Source organism: Bombus bifarius, unplaced genomic scaffold (assembly GCF_011952205.1).
Source record: "Bombus bifarius isolate JDL3187 unplaced genomic scaffold, Bbif_JDL3187 scf7180000008039, whole genome shotgun sequence".
Classification (NCBI taxonomy): domain Eukaryota; kingdom Metazoa; phylum Arthropoda; class Insecta; order Hymenoptera; family Apidae; genus Bombus; species Bombus bifarius.
The window spans coordinates 592,892-617,484 of NW_022884409.1; the positions used below are offsets into that span (position 1 = coordinate 592,892).

The window sequence follows — 24,593 nt, forward strand, 5'->3', positions numbered from 1 at the left end:
TTGACGAACTTTGATCACGTAGGGATTTTGCAGAGGAATTTTTTTCATCGTTATGGGGTCCAGCACGTGATCGATTACTATGAATTTCTCTTCGATTTCAGTCTAATAACAGTATTCCGTTATTACAAAATGTTGATACGTAGTTCGTGATATCGTACAATATTTAAATGTTTTAATTTTTTAGAACACAGTAGTAAAAGGAAGAAAGTTCTACTAAAAATCGTAGCATCGTCAAAAATTCTATAAAGATCGATAAGCAGAACACCTTGCCGATATTGTTGAATCTCATGCTGATAACGATGTTCCTGATGCAGTTTGTTATCGTCCCTCGATCCTGTTCCTCGTCGTGCCTACGTTTTCCACGAACGTGAAGATCATCCCCTAACGTTCTACGAACGAAAAACCAAGAATCGATTCTGCCAATCGCTTGAAATCCATCGAACTCTATTCTAATTATTCTATATTTTATTCTTTCCATTCCGATAACTATATTATGCAACATTCACATTAATAATGCAGAAGTCAAACGAAAACTTATTGTACTTCTCCCGTGTAAATGCGGAGCAACGAGAAACCGCGGCCCTGATCTCGATCGCCGGTCGATTCCATTCCTCCGAATCTTCGTCGATGTGTTCGCGATTTGTGAACCGAGACGGGCAGTCAGGATTTCTTGAGGGATGAAACCGAGGAACGTATTCGAATTGCGACACATAGGAGGAGCGGGTCGTGCTCATTCTGGGATAAGAGACGAGTGTCATCTGCACAGATCGATCGCGAAATGAATAAAGGAATTTCCCGGACGAGACTTCGGTTATCTATTCACGAAAGTGTATTCGACAGTCGACGCGTTTATCGGGTTACCCAAAGGATCAGGAGATGCCAGACAGCCAGTGACATGTTAGATTATCTGCCAGGGAACTCATCCTCGGCTACAGGCGCGCAGCCTCAAATTTCTCGTCATGTAAGAATTTTCCACGCGTGCAAGAATGAAACTGGATGGAAATTTCTTTCTACCTTTTTTTTTTTTCAAATAGCGATATCTCCTGACAGTTTTCGATTCGGATCGATTATGTTTTTCTTGGATGTTCCGTGAGGTTAGAAGCAGAGGAACGTCGAGACACTCGTCTGTTTCCCGATCGATAGGGAAATCGAACGTTAACGTGATTTTGTTCTGTATACAGGAAATCATTATACTTGTAAATATATTACAATCTCAGTTGTATATAAACCATATTTATTTGCCATATCAGCTATCAGCCATTTACATTTACAACGGTGTTTGAATAACGTGACTTTATGCTTTCGATTCGACGAGGGACATCCGAGCGCCATCGATGACAGCTCTTCTTCCTTTTACGATCCATTAAACATCGTTGAACCAATAGAATTTTTCCTACGATCAAGATCATCGAGAAGACGCGCGTCGAACCGTCCCTCGAGTTGCTTAAGTACTGCTTAAGAATATCACAGATCGCGATTCTTGCGTAAACGCACTAAAATTGTAACAACCTTCGCTAGCCGTCGGCTCGCGACAATCGGATCTCCTTTTTGGAGATCCTTTTCGCGGCACGATTGGTTCTTTTCGCTCGAATGCGAACCATTGCGTCTTCGTTTCGACGACCAAGGGGAATTACAAGCACCAGGACGAACAGCTCACCAATTTCTGTTTCACAAGCTCGTTGATAAAACCAAGTTACTGGGAAACAATCGCTCGACGAGAGTAAACGAAATCTGTGTACCTACCGTACGAGTATTTTGTGCAAGGAACGTTTAGAAAGGGAAACGTGAAACGTGCGACGTTTCTCGAATTGTAAAGGAATCGTTGCGAATTCCTGGATATCTCTTATTTCTAAGGTGTTGATAAAAAAGTTCTCGAGATTCGTAGGGATCAAAACGTGTAAGATAAGAAGATTGAAAGGAGAAAGTAGAGTTTGGTGTGTAGATGCTGTCGTCGATTCGCCGAGGGAAGAGTGAGCTGCTCGCCTGCAGCGACTAGACTCAACTGAAAGCCGAATTTCCATCGAGAACCGAGCGAAACGGTGTCACGAATAAAAAGCGAAGCGTTAATCGAAATTTGTGTCCGTACGGAGAAAAACCGAACGAAACAGGTGAATAGAAGCGCGCGCTAACCAGCTTGATCTCTCTAAGCCTTCGTAGAACCAGCGTAAGGCGATCTATCCGCGACGAGAGATTTTCCAGCCAATCTATTTTTCAAACGATACAACACGGACAGCTCCTTTACGCAAACTTCATTTACGTTAAGTTAACTAAACTAAACCGAAAAGGATCATCAGGGGATACGTTATTTACAGGCTTTACAGACTAACAAGAGCGAAGACAATCGGTGCGCGAGAAACTAAACGATTCGCTTCGTAAATGTTTTCAATTCGCGTTCGTCAAGCCGTTTGCACGACACGGTCTGATCGACGAGATTTCTCTCGCGAAGTACTTGCACTTCGCGTTCCATCGAGGCCTAGTCTCGATCCTCCGAGAATCATTTTCAACTATACTCGTTACTCGAGAGATTCTAGAAATTGTTCGTTAGCCTTCTTACTCGATTTTTAACTCGAATAGAGACGCGATTCAGAGATATAACTCGCCTTTCCTATAAAGTTGCGCGTTGATCACGTGTTCACGTGACTACAACGTGACCGTATACTTTTATTCTTGTCTATCGAGAAACTCTGATCTCGCTAATAAACGACATGCTTTGCTAATTCCATTAGCAAGCTTGCCGGTTCTCTACTCGCCTTGTCGCAAACTGAACGATCGAAGCGCTTTTTGTAAATTTACTTATTCTGCGTGTGTACGTGTACGTCTTTATTAGTTTCCTTTTTATTCGTATTTTGCTCGTGTGTATCACACTCTCGTCTGTTCCGCCGTACAATTTATTGCTTTCACTATAATAAATCTAAGGTCCTCTAAAGCGTCATAGGGAGAGATATTAACATTAATGGCGCGTTTAAAAGAGATTACTTCGACGACCGTACCGAAGATCGACATCTCCTCGGTTGGCCGTTCTTTAGACTCTGAAAACGCTGTAACAAGCTTATCTATCGGTCGATCCTCCGTCATCGCGAATCGCATCTTCCTAGCGCAATACTCGTCCATCTCTCGATGCATCCTTCCACTTCGACTCTTCAGTTTTCCGGATAGAATTCCTGCGAAATATCGATTCACGTAGTTGGCGATAAAACACTAATCAAGATAAAAATACGATATCTTGCAAGTATCGGTATTACCTGAACCGATTCCCTCCGACGCAAGATCGCTCGACAATTGCTGAAAAAATGATTAGCCCTTGTCGCTTAGAGTGTGTCCAACCACAGCACGCCATTTTCCGTATCGAATCCAAATGATCGAATATGTCGTAGATGAAATCTGTCGGTGAACGATTGTCCAAGCCTGATCATCACCATGTGGTACATTTGTTAGGGGGGTTCATTTTGGTTCCGATCGGGCAACGGAACGCATCCGCGAATGCTTGAGAGTTCATCATTATACCGTTGACTCTAAACACATTTTAATGGGTGGTATTTATTTCTCAATAACGTTAAATTCTTCGAGGTACGATTAAAGAGTAAGACGCTGGCTACCTTTCAGGCTGAGGTGTGTGATAATCGAGCTCAACGGAAAGAATATAGGCCTCGGCAGTCATATTGGAACAGTAAGTCTGCAATATAATTCAGAAATAAGATTAGATTCCTACGATCGTCCCTCTCGCATAGTTACAATTACACTAATTTCCATACGTTTATGAGAAACTGAAAGATTCAAAAACGCGTAAAATGCAAAAATACATATATTGAGATATGTATAATTTTGTGTGGTAGACTAGATTAGCCGCGTAGTAGTGACACGCGTATGTGAGTATGAGTGTATGGAAGTATGTGTGTGCACAACTTCTCGAAAATCAGATGAATACAACTGTTCCATTAGTAGTGTGGTATGGAAGATGGTGAGACCAAGAGAGTGCTGAGACGCGTGCAAATATCGACGAAGATGCTGGAAATCGTTTATTAAATAAATCTAAAACTATTTTAATATAAATCCTAACCCCAATCTAAGTATTCCTTTACTTTTATTTCGCTGATTAACCCTTTCGCGTCGGCAGTCCAGTCCGCCGAAGTACCGTCACTGAACGGAAACGCGCGCCAGAAATACGCACAGTGTGCGTGGTTGCTGTATGTTGAGGTTATTAGATATATGAACGGAAGAACGCGTATATAAATTGTGAAGTAGAAAATATATTTTAATACAGATGTGTAAGTACAAGTAGGAATATAATTTGAGCTGATCCCGATCCGCACGCTAGCAGTGTTACCCTATAACTGAAAACCCCGAAGCCATTGTAACGTCAATTCACATCAGAGACCAGGCCACACACCACGGGCACGATGGCGCTCAGATATCTGCACATCCTTGGCGCGTACCCTCAATAGTCTTAAGTACCCATCAGGGGTCTTGGAATTTTCATATCTCTCGAAAAATGGCCGACTCGTTTCTCTTCACCATTCGCGGTTCGGGATAGAATGTCCTTTTGTTCCAGGTCGAACTGATTCTTCCCTTCGTTGCCCATCGATATCCCCACTAGCGTGCGTTCATTAGATGTGCCGCAGCGGCTGGCGCGTGTATGCTCTTCCGAGAATTCGGCGGAAGAAGCGTGAAGATATCGATGGCACATCGAGCACGTCGGTGTTGCGCTTTGACGGCGTAGCGCTTTGTATCACGAAGCCGTTGGAAAGTTCCGTGACACGTGCCGCCACACATAGAGTGTATAATATTTAGCGCAATATATATGGCTACTTACGCTCTGAGCTCTACTCCTCTAATTATATTCATAGAGATACGAATTCGTAGAGTGAGGGCGAAAATCTGAAAATGTGGATGAAAGGCGTCGTATGTTTACCTGGGCGGCGCTTATGAAGAAAAGCTGGCTCGGCCGAAGTCCCTCTAATCCGGGAAGACTTCGATCCTTCCCATTCGTCAGGGTGTGCCAGGTTTTATAAGAAATTTGCAAGGCTCCGATATCAGCGACATTCTCGTTCCTCGTCACGTTCCAGTCAAACTGAAAAGTCATTTGAACGAGTTCCACCCAACTTGCTCGAGGAAAATATGTGAAAAAAATATTCTCTACCTGTACAGCAACGTCGTTCCCATAAAACTGAACCTTCCTCCAGAAGCTTCTGGCATAAAGCCTCGCGACGCATTCGATCCTCGCTTCCAACCTCTTCCAAGACTCTGGCGTGATCCAGAGCCACTGATCGACGTTCATATCGGGATCCAATGGCAGTCGACGTCGATGGAGGTCGAAAGCGTGGAGAATCTCGTGACCGATCACCGATCCTAGAGTCGCGTGCGCTGCATACGCTGGCCCAGCATCCCAGGACCATGACCAAGCTATCATCATCGCCAGTGGAATGCCTAAAATCGATGAATTCCCTCGTCATAATTCTTTCGGCAAGCTTATAAAATGTTCAGAGATCCATTTTACCTATTGTGTTCGTCGAAGATTCGTAGTAAGCGGATACGCTATAGGGATGACGACGTCTGCAAAGATAAAATTAATTTTATCCCATTCTATTATCGATGGGTTTGCAGCAATAAGGAGACAGCCCCGATATCTAAAATCGTATTTATCGGAAAAGAAAGAGAGACATAGGTTTCCTGTTCAAGAATGTAGAGATTTAGTACTACGAATATTAGCTGACTACGACGAATGCACAGTACGTTGCAAAGCGACTCGATTTTGATCGATCGTGAATTAGTTTGCTTTTAAATAAATTTTGTTGCGTCAGATTACTAAGAAAGTGGTCACTCCACTTTTATTTTCGATCCTATTGTTAGGATGTTCGGAGTAAGAAAATGCTCACTTTTCGGTGACGTTCCTGCGCAAAACCTTGTCGTCCACGGTGCGAACCTGTCGAAATCGTTTCAACACGGTGTGGAAGAAATCTGCCGGATCGATCTCCACCTACCGGAAGTGATAGATGGCAGTCACGAATAGCTGACGGAAGAGTATCGCTAGGAATACGCGCGCGTCGCATGCAAAGAAGCACGAGGAAGGCCTCACCTCGGCCATTTCGCGGGCCAGCAGGCTCTCATTGTGGAAACCAGGCCACACGTGAAATCTTCCCCGCAACGAGTTCAGCTTCAACAACGCCTGCGTCCTTGTCTCCTCGTCTAGCCAAGATTTCACCAAAATGCGCTCAGCTACTGTCTCTTTCACGCGTTCGAACAGCCCTCCCACCTGTTCGCGACACGACGCAATTTGTATCGCAACGTTTTCACCAAGACAAAGGGAAGAGAAGAGAGAAAGAGCAACGAGAGTAGAATAGAGAGAAGCAGATGCTATTTTTCATCGCCTTACCTTGTTAGCTAGGTTTTCTAAATACTGCGGTGTGTACTGCTGCACATACAAAGCACCCACGATTTCGCTGAAGACATCCTTCGTCAGCTTGAAACAGGACAGCTCCCAGTCCTTGCTCCCGGTCACGTTCACGATGTCGTGCAGGGTGTCCGTCGCGTACAACAGCAACAGTCCATTGTGAATAATCCTTCGTAAGGATATGCACTTGTGAGTATTGTTTGCGCGTTTAAAACATCGCTTTCTATCTTCGTTTTATTCGATCCACGACTTCGAAAATAGCTATAACTCTCGTACGAGTGTTCGTACGAAATAATAGCCTGTGAGGATATATATTTCAGTGGAAAAGAGAGGATAATGTCCTGGTGGCTATAATAATGAACAGCTGGCCCCGAAAGCATAACGAATTAGCGTTATCGATTCTATCGAACCTTGCCATGCCTCCGCCACAAGCGCGAGCTCGTTTCGACAAATTCGAGGATACGTATCCCTTTCTTGCCTCCTTGAGCTACGTGCATGTGACAGTATTAACGGAACTATAATTTCAATTGAAGTGAAATCATCGTTCCTATTAGTAGAAACTCGATTCTGGTTGATACAGAGCGAACAGAGTAGCGCAGATGGGCGGAATTTTCGCAACGAAGGGTAATGGACGAATTAGGCACCGATTTACGATGCATGCTCGCTGCTGGTATCAAAATTTACGGTCGTACCACGTTTATTAACCGCATACGGTACGCTGGCGTGCACTGCGTACGAACTTCTCTGCTCATAAATGTTACGCCAGACGCTGATAGCGTTCTCCGTGCTAACAACCTTCGCGACATTTAACCTACGCTACGCTTCCATTTTCATCTGCCCCCGAGCTCTCTACGAGATTAATTCTGGCGACGTTGCGACGGTTTAAGAGATGATTTGGAACATCATCTGGAAATTAACTGGCGCACACATTCCTACGAACTTGAAATAAAAGTTGCAAGTCGGACGTTGAAAATTTCAATTTCAAAGTAAACGATGAACGATCGTAATTCCCGACGATTGATATTCAAAGCTGCAGCAAATGTGAAAAAAACGTTCCATATCCGAAGAACGCAACGAGTCCGAATATTAAGGACGATAGATGGGCAGAAATTGGCGGTAGGATGCGAGCGTCTGGTTCTTTGTTGCGCGGAATACCTTCGGCAGTAATTATCGCGGTTTGCTGGCTGTATTCATCCTCCGGTTGTGTCTGTCTGTCTGCGAGAGATAATAGCGAGGGACGAGCATAGGCTGCCAACTGTGGCGTTTCGGAATCCCGAGTGTTTGCTCCGCCAACCAGTCCGTCCTGCTGATATTACCGTAAACTGACAAAGTTCGAGTTTGATAATTTGTAGCTAGCCCGTGTCTTGCTCGTTACCCAGAAGAAGAGAAGAATGTGACAATCAACGATCAAGCTACCCTCTTTAACTTTCCAAGACTAGTCGAATATTCGAAATAATTGTCCCCCTGTGGTGAGATATACAAAAGGCGAAACTATCAGTCAGCTTGACGTTATAACGTGCTCCGGAATCTGTTGCTTCGAATGTAAGCTTTACATCCGATCAGCAAAGAATTTCACCTTGGATTTGCTGGAAAGGCCGAATTCCACGTGTTCAACGACCGAATAATCCGAGTCAAGGTATCCGAACTTGATCCTCCGGCGAATACCGCATCCTGCTACCTCTTTTACAACGTGCAATTTTTTTCCTTCTCTCTCGATTCACTGAACAGCAAACATTGTCGTGGGAACTCGACCGAACCGGGCAGCCAATTTACCCATCGAACTTTCTGCTTTCTAATTAAATTCGATGTTTCGTCGATTTTCTTGTTCCTTCGCGTCGCTACCGTTTCCGATAAACGCTACGTAAGTCGAGTTACCGATATACTTTACGAATGAAAAGAAAGTTACCACTTACCGGCAGTTCCACGCTCGAGCGTTTTACGCGATTAAAAGTTAAACCTTTCTAATCGTTCGACGACGATAATAAGCTTCGCAGGAATCACTTAAGGGTAGAGAACATCGTGTTGCCGTTTAACTACGTTGGTACGCGGCTCATACGCATGCATTATGCAAATTCATCGGCGGCCGCATCGTCAAAGCGGAGTTTGTCAACGTTTACGACGTTCCGCAATCGGTACGTGTAATCCAACCGGCATCCAGCGTGAAATTCAACCGAGCGTGGCGAGAACTTCGTTTAATGTAATCAGTACAATTTGCAATAATCGAAGCTTCTCCAAGCTACTTGCAGCATGACTCGCTATATTCCCGCACATGGTTCAAACTATCCTAATAAAAACTGTCTACGGTCGCGTAACTATCATGGGAGTCAGTTTGTAGGAATTCGCGATCTACGAAACCCATCGCGCTGAATTTCGCATATTTTTTTGAATCTCCCGCTCTGCGCGAATATTCGGATTTCCTCTCTCGATTCGCTTTTTTTTTTATTCGACGTTGAACCGAGAAATTATGGGAAGCAAAGTTTGCTAATTGACGCAACGAAAGGCGATTTAATCGCGTTTCGATTGCCGGTTGTTCCATAGCTTGTTTCGATTACCAACCGGACAAACACACATATCGACGATCTGGCAATTTGTACGTGCGGCTGGATATATTAATCCCCCTGACGAAGAATCCTCGTGGTGATGAAGCTTTCGACCGAATCGGTGGATCGCGCGGTGAAGATCGTTTTTCTCAAACCCCTTGATACGAGGATTAAACGATTGGCGAAACACAATCGCGAAACCGCATCTGCGTGACCGACCGCCATTTCAATTGGCTAGCTCAGCCGTTTTTGAAATTACCACTGTTAATAAAACCTCCAATGAGCGTATCGTTCCTCTTTCACGAATTATTTTACAGATTATTCAACGAAACAATAATGTCATTCACGTTCTTGCTGGCGAATACAAAATCAACAAGCTCTTCTAACGTTTGCCCTCCGTTTAATGGATACTTCATTCGTGATCGAACGTATGAAATGTTAAGCAACTTGCAACAATTCCAATCGATCAGGTTGTCCGACGACAGCGGCAATTTGCAGCTCTCGATCCCAAAGGAGCAAGCCGGAAAACGAATGTATCGGAAGCGACGTAAATTTGAACGCGAAACGTTCTTCCGATCAGCCAGTTGTAGCTCGTTCAATTAATATTCATTCGTTATGCAATTCTCGGATCGGCAGACCGATATTTACACGCGATCATCAACTTCCGCAACATCAACCGCTCGTTATCGGCTTGTATTTCGAGCCAAAGATCAAAACAACATTTACGTCGTATAACGTTATTTATGAGGAAAATCAAGGGAAAATGGGATAACTGACGGTTGAGCTGTAACTTCCGCGTTCGTGAAATTATCACTAGCATACATTGAGTGTTACCTCTGAATATATTTCGCTCGTTGACGAACAAACAATATACGGGGAATGTGAAAACTACGTTTCAAACGAATGTTTTAATCGAATGAGTCCGCCTCGATAAACGAGTTTACGTCGAAAGGAGCCGTGGTATCGATAATTCGTCCTATTTACGTCTGCTTTTACACTCGCCATAAAAGTTCTGTTTAGCATCTATGGCACGACGAATCGATTGGTTCGACTAAAAAATATCCGTACGGCTGCCATAAAGGAGAAAATTACGGGCAAAATGTGAATCTCGCGACGAAAAATGGTATGGCGATCGTAAAAATCACCGGTGCACCAACGATGCTCTCTGTCGTTATTTTTAATACCACGCCGGTAGTTTGGTTAATAAACAAGTCGCTATAATAATGGTGAGCGTGTTTTTACTCGTTTTTTTTTTTTTTTTTTTTGGACGCGTTGCTCTTTGCCGCGGTAAACGCGCGTGCAGCTGCAGAACGGTAAACGTGTTCGCGTGCATTCGATCCGCGAACCATTTGCCCTTGTTTTAATTAACGCAATCGATCGACGAGTATTTTTGTTGTACAGAACATGATCCTAACGAGCAGGATTTATTCCCCAGACGCGAAAGCGTGATTATACTGCTCCACCTAGAACCGTGAAATTGCAGCTACAGCCACGGTGTTGTTATTTTCAATTTAGTTCGTTTATTAGTCATTATGGGATCTATCAATCAACGTCCATGTAATTTATGGTATTTGTATTTCCTCTGCGTTTTCTCCATTTGAGATTCTACTGGCTCGCGTGTTTCATCCTTTACTATCTTAATACTAATTATGCATCTGTGAATCCTGTTATGTGAAAGTGTAGTTGATCGCTTTGACTTCGACCGGTATGAAGCCAACAGATGTCCTAAAGTCTACGAACTGAAGCGTACATTTTCTGCGTTTAAGGTTAAAAGAACGAGGGCCACGTACGAAGACGCGATGGATAGAACACGAACATTCCGCAGTTCTACGATCGATTTTGTTCTACGATTTGTGTAATCAGCTGTTAAGGCAGAAATCATGCGCCGCAGAAGTGTTCGATTAAGCTTCGCGGGTTCCACACGGCCAGGGCCTTTAATACTCCATGGATCGGGCTTAATGTCGCGGAAAGACCAGCAGGAATCGAATTCGTACTTCCATGGAAGATACGAGCCTGCGAGATTGCGCTTGGCGCTGCATCTTTTCACGAACGCGATAAATTATTTCCTAACCTTTTCACGGCGGATTTAAATTCCGCCTTATCAAAGCGGCGATACCGCGAGGTTACGAGAATTTATGGCAGCTGTTTCGTTTCACTGCGATACCGACACCACCTCTTTTCAAATTTTAACGCTGAAAATACCACGCCAGCCCGCGTAAAGTCCACCGCGCGTACGCTCTGATTGTCAGGTGCTAGTTGCTCTCGAGGGAAGAAACTGGTAATCCTCGAATTTCGTGCGAGCGAGAAATTCTGACGGACGTTCCCAGACAATATATCGAGGCGTAAAGTGGCGCTTACCTTCGGGAAAAACGATTCAGCAGTTTCCCAAGGCTGCGGAAGTAACGCGGAGCGGTAACATAAACGTAGACCAGTTGATCGTCGTAGCCGTAAGCAGGACGTTCCCGATTGCGACTGTGATTGTAAAGATCGGCAGTGGCAGCGCCTAAAGTGGCATTCAGCAGCGTCCCCCACCTTATCTAACCCAGGAACCAAGCACATCATTTTTCCTCTGCAAAATTGCCGATGGTATCGCGATGGTTAACGTCTACTCACATAACCGAAACTTTCTTGCAGATACGACATGTTGAAAGGAACGTACACCCTCTGATCCACGTCCACCCAATTGTATAGATCCTTGTGCTTCGGATAGATCTGCAGGGTCGAAGCAAAAACGTTATTCGATGGATGAAATGGCGCAAAAGGGCGCAGAATTGGGCGATGGACAAAGAATGAATGCGATTATAAAGTAAATTGTCAAAGGGTCAAAGTGAAAAACGCTTCAAAGATATTTAGGTAGCGATTCGTTACTGGGCTGTAAAAGATGTATCGACTCACCTTGCTGAGAGATAGACAGAACTGTAGCAGCAGATCGGTTTCCGAGGCGCGATCCTTCGGATCCATCGTCTTCGGCAGAAGGCCGTCAACGATCTTCTGAATCCTCCGCGACCTTTGCTCTTCCATTTTATTCTGAAAGCAATCGTCCACTGCGTGAGATCATCCGATTAATAGACTTCAGATCGGTGTGTATTTAATCGGCCACACGTGTAAAATCTGCTCGCCCACTCAACGAGGATAAGCCCGTGGATTCGTCAAAAAGGTTCAAGTGTTCCTGGTCTGGTGGTCGTTAAAGGATCAGGATTGATGATCGTGAAAGGGAAACGACGAGATAGGCAGCCGGACAAATGCGTCATCCGTGACGGTGGAGAAAGATCGATGGTTTGAACGTTTGTGAAAAGACGGCGGACTGATACTTGGAACGGCGAATCTCGAAAGAACTTGAAAGTTTCATCGCAAAAACTAAACCGCGATTGTCTTCGAAGATGCAAATCCAAGATCCTTCTTTAAAGTTGGAACATCTCAGACGTTTATTACTTGCTTCCATGATAACGACGAACCAACTTTTCCAACGCGGCTTTTCTCGAGGGGAAGGCCGGAATTACTCGAGCGTAAATAATTTCGCGGGAGATCGATGAGCGCTTCCGGCGCGACTCCGCTATCGGAGGGAACGCGTCAACGGGACGAAAAAAGAGAAATTGATCGAAGCTCGCGTTGATAGGGCCATTCAGGACCGAGGATGGCTGCTGGTTCTATCTTTGGCACGCATTTCGTCGGAATTTTTCCGCTCGAGGAAGGTTACAGCACGTGCGCCGCGATTCGCCCCGGCGCCGGTTGTACTTCTCCGAATGTTCATGTATGTAGCGTAATGGTACGACTATCGAACAGCTTCTTTTTGCCTGCTTCATTTCCTTCTTCTCCCCCGGCGAGCAAAGTTTCACGCGTTCCCCCGAGAACTGGAACAGCGCTCGCCGAAATGTCTTCCGGTAGCCTTCGCCGGGCCATTCTCGCCATCGTCGACACTTTCGTTGAGATGGTCTCAGAGAAGAGGTGTATTTAATAGACCGCGATTTCTTGAAATTCTCTTTGGACGTCTCGATGATCTCCGTACACGATACCTAAATTTTACACGTATTCAAGACACGCGTTTAAATGGAAATAATTTCCATTTGAATGGTCGGTCGACTACAAGAGCGTAGATTTCACTGCAGAATTATTAGATCCTCTACATTCTATCGTTTCTCTATTTCCGATATTTTAGCAAGTTCTCCATTAACGTTCTTCTCATTGAGACGAAGAACTACTTGAATCCTCATCGACGTTGGCGAGTAGCATCAGATCGGAGAACAAGACCAAGTTGATTGCTTGAAATCCTTTATGAACAGTTCACGGACTGTACAAGTCCCGTTATTACTAACGGTTCGACGAATTAAAAGGAACACCGTGAAGTCGATGGGCATCGTTATCGAAGTCGTTAGCGTGGCACAAAGCTGCGGCTTCCATTTCCTTTCGCGACAGTGTGTCATCACGTGCGATCCACCCTCTGCTTTTCCTCCCTCTCTCTCCGGCTCTTCAGCTTGTTCGGTCGGCTTACCCACTTTCCACCCCTGCGCCCCACAAAAATAACGCGACCCAATTTCTCCAAGTTTCCACGGGATCGAGCCATTGATTCCGTGGACGTAGGTTCGATGGGACGAGATTCTCGTCCAACTCCGTCTGTCCTCGAGTGTTCTCCAACGATCGTTTCCTATTCGCTGTGTTCCTCCTTCGGTAAATAAATGAAGTCACGGCGAAGAAGCTCGTCAGCCAAGCAGAGCCAGCGAATGGTATGGTAACTAAAGCAATATCCGTTGGTTCGTGTTTTATTCGCGCGGAACGAACGGCGGAATTGAAAGCGCGGCGGGGGATTCCGACGAAGAACCAAGCCGAAAACCGGCGGATGAAACGGAGAAGCCGAGGCTACCCGAAGGAAAAATTCATCTAACAGAAAGCAGCAACGTCCCAATTATGGGAAATTGGCGTTAGATATTCTGGAACCATTGGAAGTTCGGTCGTTTTCTTCGTCGGGGGGAAATTTTAAGGAAAGAATTTTCTAAAGAATTTTTATCTTTGCTAAATTTAATAAAGTTTCTGAGGATTGGTGTGGCAGAACTTGGTAGTTGGTATCTTAGCTATAGCTAGCGTGAAGAGAAAGTAACAAGGGAGAAAGGAAAATGGACTGTAGCGATACAGAAAAGGATAGCAGCGATACAGAGACAGCGATTGTGCCTGGGGAATATTCGGAAAAAAAGTTCGAAACAGCGACGCCGAAATCGAAACGACGCCCAAGCGGTCAGGGCCGAATTAATGAGTTGGATTCGATTACTCGTCTCGATACCTGGTCAGATTTTTTTGTCCCGACCACGCGCTAAAGCGTCGTAGGGATTTTGAAAATTCAGCCCCAGGCTGCTCCGTGCTTCGGTGAATTTTTTTTTTTTTTTTTACAAAACCACCATTCGATTCTCTTCGTTAGTGAAAATTTCGCTCAAATTGACCGAACGAAAGATAATTTGAAAAAATGATAATACCTGGAATTCCAAAGAAAACCTATTATATTGTTTTAGATTAAATTCACGCTTAGTTTTGAAATTGAATTTATTTAAATTCTTTCTAGTTTCTACAGACTGAATTTATTTAAATTTATTCTACTTGACTAGTATCCTTGCATGTTACGCGTTACAACGCGCATGTCGAGAACAGGTACGGAAATAGTAATAATTCGTGGAACAAGGAAGCGTTAATTAAGTAGACGCGTTGTCCAATTCTTTTAATAAACGTTTTAACGCTGCTGGGCTCGAGTAAATTAATAAGGTGAATCCGATAATTCCCGGCCAACGGTCGCGGTTTATTTGCACCGGTTAGAGCTTAACTACTTATATGTATTTTCAGGGTGACAGGGTAGCGCGGTGAAAAAGGTCCGACCGTCGCGTGGCGTTTTATTTCACAGGAGACCGTGCAAAACGCGGCCTGCAGATTAAGCGTCGGAATATAAAACGGTGAAACGCGAATTTATTAAATCCGCGTTGCCGGCCAGTCTAACAAAACCAGTTACGAATGGCTGCTCGTCGTTTTCAGAAATTGAGCAAAATGATCCGTGTCTCTTTGCCGTCATCTGTCCAATTGCCAAAAAAAAAAGAACTTGATGAAACCGGCCGGTGTAATTAATTTTTGGGACGTAGTAATATTTTTAACCAGCAAGAGGACGCGATTGAAATTTTGTCATTCTGTCGCGAGTGCTGGTATAAGTAAACTAATCAAAATTATTCTTTATTGGAATTTTAAAATATCGAAGCTTAGATGAGTCGCATAACCCAATCTTACTATGTATACGTGTCCTTTTCACTGTTCCACCGTACGAGACGAGATATTCTTCTAACAAAAGCCTTTTTCGCATGCAGATTATTAAAGATGTAGCACGACGTCGCATCGAGTCCCACGAGCAGAGCAACGGGGCCACCGACGAGCCCGGCAAAGTCATTAATTTAAATTTCAATTCGATTTCCATGTTACTCGTTCGCAGAAGCGACGGGGTCCGGCAAGAAATCGTACGGTCCAAACGAAGAACGGTGCAAAAGAGGAACGCGGATGACGTCGCCGTCCGCGTTCGTGATGATGCAAACGGTCACGGTGCATTTAGTCGAATTTCCAGCGTTAATTAAAGTGACGTAATCGTGGGACACGTGTCAGAGATGAAAGCGAGGAATCGGACATCGGGTCGGATATGGCTGGAAAATAAATTGAAGATGGATCGTGCTGAATGGTGCTTCTGTATGTTCTAATGCTCCTCGAAGGATGGAAAATAGAGAGCCGCCTCGGCAGAGGCTGACACGGACCAACCATAATGTTCTTTTCACGAGTCAATTTCGTTTCGAGATACGAGTCGCCCGTAGGCGAAAGTCGAAGGCGCATGTTACGTTCAATCGTTCGCTACGCATTTGTTACGCTTTAGATTAATGCACGCACTATTCCACAAAACGAGCATGGAACTACCGTGTCATCGTGTTGAGAATTTTGGATCTTAATTGCCGAAATAATGGTATAGAAATACTAAATTTGCACTTGGAGTTTATATTAGAATAGTTATATATTCATTTGATAAACGATTTCAAAGATATTCATCGATACACACTTGCACGCGTCTCATCTTCTTCCATACCAGACTGTTAACTGAACAGTTTACACTCCTCTGTTTTCGAGACGTCGTGCACGTATATACGTCCACACACTGATATTCACATACAAGTGTCATTACTACGTAGCTAACGTAGTGTAGCACATAAAATTATACATATCTCAATATATCGTATTAATACTGTTTGCTCGTTCTGTCGTTTGCGTATGGCAATAACTGGCGGGAAAAAGATCGCGCGCGAAAGTAATTGTTTCAGTGAGATTGTTTAACAAGTTTAATATCACGCTCGGAGTCTCTAGTCCCTCTATCAATTTTCCTAGTTCAAACATCATCCGCCGCGTAACATTTACTTTCCATTCGTTTTCTGACAGTAGAGCGAAACCGTGTCATTCGTAAAGTGGAGATTTGTCGAAAAGTCGCAGTCATATTTACCGCGATAAATCGCCGGGAAAAAGTGCTTACGCAGATTCATAGCGGATACGAATGTTTTTAATCCGTGGAATATCAGTGGTTTGCGAGAGCAAACGAGGCGTCACGACCTCGCTGTGCATTTGCCCGGATATTCAGCCACTTTGACTGCGGATCGATGTTCTTTTGATTTCTCTTGATAATCAAGACATTGGTCTAGAACCGATCGATTCTAAAAACTTGGATCGAGAATGAAGCAAAATCATCGGCTGGTTTACAGAGGCTCAATCGCTTCGCTGAATCACTGCAGAAATGATAAAGATATCTTACCGGAAGAATTCTGCATTTCCACGATACACGACACATTTAATTACTGATAATTCGTCGTTCTGTAAACATTGGGTTGCGGGAAATTTCATTAAAAGCTGGCACGCGCGCCGGCAGATGTTAAACGAAACCGCGCGTAACTCGCCAAGCTTCATTAATCAAAATCGCCGTAACGTTCGTACGTCGATGCATCGAGGAAGCTGGTCGTCGCGTTCGATGGATTAATTCCACTGGATCGTCGTGTCCGGTGAATCAATTCGACGGTAAATGATACGAATAAATATAGATACGCTGGGAAAATAACGAAGTCGTATCTACTCTCGGAGGACGTTGCCGAAATTTATCGCGTTCGGTGGTAAAAAAATAAAACTTGGCAGATTAATTTTCAGCTCTCGGCCACCTTGCGATCTGCTCGTAAATTGCGAGGTGTGTTTCCTCGGAAAACGGAAGGTCCCTGGCGAGGTATCGCTGTTCGAGTAACGTGCAATTTTTGAAGAGAAAATTCAGGCGCGAGAATACCCCGGGGAACGACTCGATATCGCCAAGTCAGAAAGCGTAACGATATTAATATTCATCGTGCGAATTAATATCAATGGCCACTACTCTGACCGGAATTCGAACGTGGCATTTATTAAATTTAATCGAACCCTTGTATCTGAATTAACGATCTCTCCGCCCGATGAAACGAGCGGCCAGAACGAGGACACTAAATATCGTTGCCGGTTACGTCTGCGCGTTTCGACCTCGTGATATGACCAACAGCCGATCTCTCGTGTTTCTTTCCTCCTTCCGTTGCGAACCGGTCAGCTCGATACAAAATTTATACGCGTTAATTGTTGAATTTATCGAATTCTCTATGTAAATCAAACAGATTTAGTGTGCTTATATATATATATATATATACGTGTGTGTATGTGTGTATGTATTAATATTTATGGATGAAATTTAGTGGCCAGTTATCGTAAATTATATAAAGGGCCACAATAAAATCCGTAAATTATTTAAGACCCACGAGGAGGATGTGCATACAAAGTAAACCAAATATCTGAAATATATGTGCTCGTAAAGATAGTCTATCTTTAATCAATAAACGAACCAGTTTATACAATTTTTTAATCGTTTACGAAACGGACATTTCTCATTTATGCAAATAAGCTTGAGGGTACCTATTAGAAGTTATAATAATTCCATTGATATATCTGCAGGGTTATTACGCACATGTTTTATCGATCGTCGCAAGATTAATAATGATCTAAAGCATAAAACATGAAAGAAAGAGCAAAACAGACCCTTGAACTCTCCCTTCTCCCATGATAAATCACGCACCTGAGAATCATCAATCCAGCCGAAACCACCATCGGTAACCTACGAAGTTATACGGCATTGAAAAAGTGGTTTAGAAAATACAGATGAAAGAAAGAAAAATAAAGACCGCGGAGAAGAAATATCGCAGAGAATGTCATGGAAAATTAAAAAAGTAGTGTTGTCAACGGGCTAAGGAAAACGATGAACAAGCTACAATCAGATCTACGAGGATCTGGAAACATCGGTATGGATTGGGGTATTTTTTTTCGATTAGAAATCAATGTCGAATCAGTAAATTAATTTTCCAAAAGCAATCGAAGGGTATCTCGCTGCTCCAATCCCTAAGCATCCATCTTCTCGTCTCTTGTTCGATTCAAAGCGACAAATTAAGACGAATGGTAGAAATAGCAGAAAAAACTACGCTCGCGAACCGCTTCTCTTTCGAACTCGCAATGTACACCGAGTTTGATCTCCATTCGAGAATTTCGTACGAGTGGCCAGTTCGAGGGGATAGTTCGAGAGGATATCGGCGTAATTTCAACGGAAAGCTGCGATTTGCCGCGTGTACATGATAGCTGAGGCTAAATAGGCCAGCCAACGAGTCTGTCGGACTATTTATTCCATGGATGGACCTCTTTATTGCTATCTCGAGGAAATTTCACTCGATCGTGACTTGTCTGGCGTCGGTGCTGCTTCGAACGATGCGCTTTCACGAAATTTACCGATTCGTGGGAACAAAGGACGCTGGGGCGCTCGTCACTGCTGAAAAATTCGACCAAGACCGATAGAAAATTACAAAAACGATATAATCGTTTGTTAACGCCGACATATAGACTCTCGATGCTTCTATTCAGGTTCAATGGCTGATTAATGTCCCTAACTGCTTGTCATCAAAGACCGTGAAAAATGGGAACGATCCTCGAGCGGATTTGACTCGAGTTTGAACGACTTCGACATGGCGAAGTATCGTTCAGTGGCGTGTTATCGTATGAATAGCTCGACAGTGCCGTTGTTTCTTTGAAAAACCGTACTCGCTCAAACAATAGCCTGAATAGATGAACGTTATAAATTGTATTAAGATGAGTTAGGCAGTTCGCGTATTGCTCGTGCTGCTAATTTCCAGTTCACGTTGAATGCATCAGTCGCTAGTTAATTAAAGCTACCTGTTTCCGCGTTATAATTTTCCCAGTTTGGTTTTCTTCCGCGTGGCTCTTTCCTTCGAGTATATTTTCCGAAACAAGCTGCTCGAGCGCGCTGAAAGGGAAACATCTTTTTAAGTATCCAACGAGCAGTTCTAGCCAGCCCCCACTTCATTTACGCGGCCGCTGAATTCACAATTTCGTTACCACTTTCGGTCCTTGTTTAATTGCAGTTGCAGAAAAGAAAGAATTTATCTCGTCCGCCGACTGAACTAGGCCGAGAGTTAAATTTGTTTTGCCGTATACTGCTCCGTTCGTGATGCATTTTCGAGGAAAATTCGCGTCACGAGCTGCGCTACGTTTGTTCCTCAGCGCGCACCATTTGTCGGCCAACGTCGCCGGATGAATCAATTACGCAAATTAAATCCGACAGTTTCACCCGCGTGGCGGTGGATACGTTTCTCCGGAGGATGTCGTTCGATTTTCATGAGTCGCATTGATTGATTTCCACGCATCCTCGATCTGATCGCGTGCAAATTCGTCGGCCAACCAGCTCCCTCGCGATCTATTTAAAGCTTCCATCAAATTAATTAAGTGAAAACTACCGTTGCAAGCATCGTCGCACTGGCATCGTGTTAAAAATACAACGTTCCAAAGTTGAACGACCCCTTATCGTTGTAGACTCTTCAACCGCGTCGCTTCTTAAATAAAAATCATAGCATCAAAATTAAAAGATCAATAAGAAGGTGCTCGTTATGATCTTTAGTCTTCTATAGTTCTTGTAGTATAGTTCTTCTATAGAAACACGGTGGAACGATAACGTGTCGAAGACAGCCAAAGTGAAAACGGTCGACGATTAACGCAACGCGGTAGACAGGGTACGTCGATTTCCAAGATGATGTCACGACGATTTCCAAGAAATTTGATCGTCTCCCGAATTTTCATCGGCTCGGGCTTATCGACCTTGCTCCCTTTCCCTTGTCCTTTTCTCTCTGTTCGCATCGGATTCTCTATGAGATTGTTTGCCGCCCTCGTGTAGGCTTTCCCGTTCCATGCGCGCCGCTCTTCATTTACTGATTCATATTGCGAAATCGAGTGGAAGACCTCCCTTGGATCGCAGTCTCGCAATCTCGCAGATCGTTCCACCTTCTCTCTTTCTCGCCTTCGCCTGTAATCATGGAACGCGCGTTTCCTTCATTTTTACTCGACTAACTTCATGGAAATGCAGCACCTTGCTAACACAGTCGGAAATGTCTCTGTTCTCTCGCTGCAGATTACGAGAGCCGGTCCTCCGTGTCTGGTTTGCATCTTTTCTGATTGTCCGATTTCTTCGTCGTCGATGTCCTGCAGAGAAGATGATATTGTAGTTATTTCTAAAGCATCGTCGCATCGCGCACCAACAATTCGAACAGGACATCTAGCACACTCCGGTGCGCCTCTAGACGCTATATCCTTTCAGTAAGGAACGCGTGAACGTTGTCGCGTCGATGGTTCCAAAATATCCAATTTCGCAAAGATTTCTTAACGATCGGTGAAAATACGATTGGCAAAGAGAATGATTTTACGCGAGAAAATAAATGGAATAAAATGGAAAATGTTGAGCAGAATTATTTGATGCGGCGCTTCGTCCTCGATAAATTTGCAAACTTGATTAGTATATGTCGTAAATTGCTGTTGTTGCCCTGTATAAAATAAGTTTGACAGAGAGAAACGCGTGACAATTTAGGAAACAGAGTGGAAGCTGCAGCTCGACAGGATCGATGTAACGAGATATAAATCGGCACGAAGTTATGCACCCTTCGAAAGAAGCGTAATTTTTTAAGGCTATGATTTAGTGCATTGATGCGCGAGACTGGGACGATCGTATTTCTGCGGTATGGCGCGTCCTGAATTAAAGACACGGGGCTCAGCTTCATTCTGCACAAAAGACATATATCTGAACGCGTTACACCGCGCCAACCTGTTCGTATGAAAGCTGCCGTACCGTGTGTTTTATTACGATATATTTTTCCGGACAGCGCAATAACTCTTGCGCGAATTTGTACGGCCGATCATCTCTCGGGAATCAGGTTGCCAGTAAAATTTTCTCCCAGCATCGGCGAATCTGCATGTTACACGATCCGAGCTTACCGGGAAATGTTTGGCTTCTCTTTGTACAAACTGAGTGCAGTTACTTTGTGTGCGTTAATTTTAAGTTTGCCTCGGAGCTATAAAATCGTAGAAACTCGTGAGCTCAGATTTTTCGTTATTAAACGACACGGATGTTGAAAACCACGAGGAGTAAAAATTTGCAAGTTCTAATTAAAGGATGGTGACAGATAGCAAGCTCGGCTGTGATAACGAGTGAAATTGAAAAATATCACGTGCGAATATTACAAGCTCTAATTGAGAGTCGGGTAATAGTGGCAAGCACCAACTTTTACGTACTGCAAATTACGAGATACCGATATGACATTGAAAAAAAAAAAAAAAAAAAAAACGGAAAAGAATTGCGAATAAAAGTAGCAAGTTGAAGTGTTATCGGTGCAACCAAAGGAATTGTCAAGTCTAACTAAAACACGATAGAACGTAGTCAGTCGCATTTTTACATTCCATTACAGGAATTTTTAGAAACATTCTTTCTCCATCTGACATCCATACAAACGTAAACCGATCGTGAAACGACAAGGATAGCTTTCGCTGGCAGCATTAAGTATAATTTCGCGTGTATAACTATTGCAGGAGTGAAAAAGAAATGGGAACACACACGCTCGTATATGGAACTATAAAATCTACACTCAGTGGAAACGTACGATCGCGAAAGGATTTTTATTTCTTTGGTCGCTATCGACGTCAATGGAACGTACATTACTGCAGTCTCCTAAATACGGGCTTCTAAGTGGTCGCAATTTCAACTGCTCTTTTCTCGCGACACGGTTAACTGACCGAAATCAACCGTTCGAATAGAGTCGTCAGAGTTCCAAACAAGACAACTGGAATCACGATTTGTCTTGACTAACCAAATCGATGTCGTATCCTACATTCAAACAACACAAATTTCGATGTTCGCCAGTTCGCTGCTTCTGGAAGGAAATTCCGATCGATTTACGAGAGACGGGGAATTTTTCGAACGGAGAAATTGAAATTTATCTCGACGTCGTCGCGTCGTGTTCCCAGCACTGATTTATAGTCGCTTTCCCGGAAGGATGGAAACAAGCGAGTGAATTAGGACAAAATGCAGAGCGAGATCTCCTTGTTGTGGAACTAAGAAGTTTCCAGCCGAGTTGCTCGCCTCCTTTCCCTTCTCGTGTCAGTTTCCCGTTCTTCGTCGGACCAACTCTCCTCCGTACGGAGTTCCGTGTATCAAATACGATTTCAATGGAGGGTTCACGGTTCTTCGGCGTTTCCCCGTGGGACGTTCGAATTTTTGTAGCAGCGTCAACCTAGGGGGAAAGCTGTACGACAAATCGTCCTGGGGAAAAGTTTCGGCGGCTTGGAGCGTGACGAAACGATGGATACATTTATTCGCCTGTCTCCGTAGGTCTTACGTTTTCTTAGAAATTGCCAGTTCCGTATAATTCATGAAAGCCTGACATTGGGCAAAACGCTGTAACGGAATAAATATATGTAAGGTACTTGACGCGAAACGACCTTGCTGCATATTTTACTGGCAGACAGGAGGGTTAGTTCTACACTCGATATCGCGTCCAGCCGTTTTGTTGAACTTTGTGCTTCGTTGAGATAAGTAGGGTACATCTCGCGGATGATTCATGGACCCTAGTTTCTGGGAAAGTCTGCTTGGCGCTCGCCAAGCAAAAGACGTCGTTGAACTTTCGGTCAACAATTTGAAATCGAGTCAGCTTACAGTACATTCATGAGTCGTTTCGATAAAGACGGTTGCCCCTAATGCGCTTCGAGTACCGTTCGAGAATTCGACGTTATCAGCGAGTCACTTTACTGGCCAAGTTCGACGAAGAAGTTGGCACGAATTACGCGCATAGTTCACCGCGGTGCACCATAACTGTCTCGCGATACAACACACTTAGCTTAGAATTAATTCCGGTGGTGGAACCGTAATACTACGAGTGATTTGCTAAGATCGCTTCCGGTGGTGTTCGAGTTCGGATACCGTGAAACCTATGCCAAGGCATAATGCCAAATAACGCTATAACGAAGCGAATTATTGCAGGCGCGAGAGGATGCTGCAAATTTTGACGTTTCGACGCCCACTCGATCGATGCTCGCGGAATTTTCTACCAAATTCGATTACACCTGCCGCATGAAAATTCCTATGACGTACTGCGCGATCGCTTGCATAACGATGAAACGTTCCGAATGACACGGCCTTCGTAAATGACGCTTTGACGAATATACTTTTCCAACGAAGGCTAACGCGATGATTTGGTTGAAATCCGCGCCCCATCAAGATATCGAAGCAGTTTCTTTAAATTTATTCGAAAAGCATCCGGACGCAAGTTTCCGAATTTAGTCGCGCTCGTTCCGATAAACCGAAGTAGAACAGATCGTTTCGTCTTTCCAATTTCTCCTCCATTTCTTCCTCTCTCGTTCCATTAGCACGGTAACTCTGTTTCGCCGAAACAATCGTTACCTCGGGATAGATAACACGCGAAGTTGGAAGTTTCCAAACGTAATCTGATCCTGATACAGCGTGCGTTCCTGTTGCGCTTACGAATCCGCCTGAAAACTATTTCCAGCAACGTCGATCGAACGGAAGTTCGTCTGGAATTAGAGGAAGGGGTTGTCTTTGGCAGGAAAAAAGCGGCTCGGTAAACGTAACTGCTCCAGGCGAAAACTTCGATGCAGTTTATCTTTGGCCGAGAAGCGATTTCGTTATCGGGTCGGCGCTCGTACAGACGGCTGCTTTTTCCATACGGGCAAACTTGTTTCGAATTTCTAAATTCCCTTTCGGTACAGCGGTTCGTCTCGCCAAAGACAATTAATCGCTCCAAGTTCTACGAATAAATCTTACGCCCTTGTGTTTACCAGCGCTCGTTTTTTAAGATTTCTAACACTTACGCCACGTTCGCGTCGACCAAATCATTGAGATCTTCGCTGTTCGCTATTTGCAAAAGCCAGTAGCGAATATACTGTCAATGAATATTTTTCACCACCTATTCATCCACTGCTTTCCAACACCCACCAGGATACAGCACAACGTTTCCTCTCGGAACCCTTACTTTCAACTCGCCCTTTGGATTTTCGCTCGTCACGCACTATTCACCCTCAAGAGATCCCATCCCCGTCTACGTACACTGTATACACACACACACACACACACACACACACAACGATCACGTATGCACGTCTCATAACGCTTGAAATATGCGCACACGTACTTGCACGGTTCTCAAGCGTCTTACAAATCCTCGCGACTCCACTCGCACGACATGACAGAGCTTTGTCGCGAATCATTTATAATC

The 24,593-nt window shown here is 44.1% G+C and overlaps 1 protein-coding gene across 2 annotated transcripts in view; it reads right to left on the minus strand.

Moving 5' to 3' along the window:
- Positions 1 to 1,217: 1,217 nt before the first annotated feature.
- Positions 1,218 to 24,593, minus strand: part of LOC117207613 (neprilysin-1) — a 73,822-nt gene continuing 50,446 nt past the window's right edge. For both annotated transcript variants that reach the window (XM_033447991.1, XM_033447990.1), the window contains 12 exons: positions 11,824 to 11,955; positions 11,542 to 11,640; positions 11,287 to 11,465; positions 6,371 to 6,557; positions 6,074 to 6,250; positions 5,874 to 5,974; positions 5,495 to 5,550; positions 5,138 to 5,424; positions 4,910 to 5,068; positions 3,597 to 3,673; positions 3,243 to 3,512; positions 1,218 to 3,161 (listed from right to left, as the gene is read on the minus strand). In XM_033447991.1, the coding sequence (XP_033303882.1) occupies positions 3,413 to 3,512; positions 3,597 to 3,673; positions 4,910 to 5,068; positions 5,138 to 5,424; positions 5,495 to 5,550; positions 5,874 to 5,974; positions 6,074 to 6,250; positions 6,371 to 6,557; positions 11,287 to 11,465; positions 11,542 to 11,640; positions 11,824 to 11,955 (1,554 nt within the window). In that variant the 3' untranslated portion in view covers positions 1,218 to 3,161; positions 3,243 to 3,412. The remainder of the gene's footprint in view (positions 3,162 to 3,242; positions 3,513 to 3,596; positions 3,674 to 4,909; positions 5,069 to 5,137; positions 5,425 to 5,494; positions 5,551 to 5,873; positions 5,975 to 6,073; positions 6,251 to 6,370; positions 6,558 to 11,286; positions 11,466 to 11,541; positions 11,641 to 11,823; positions 11,956 to 24,593) is intronic.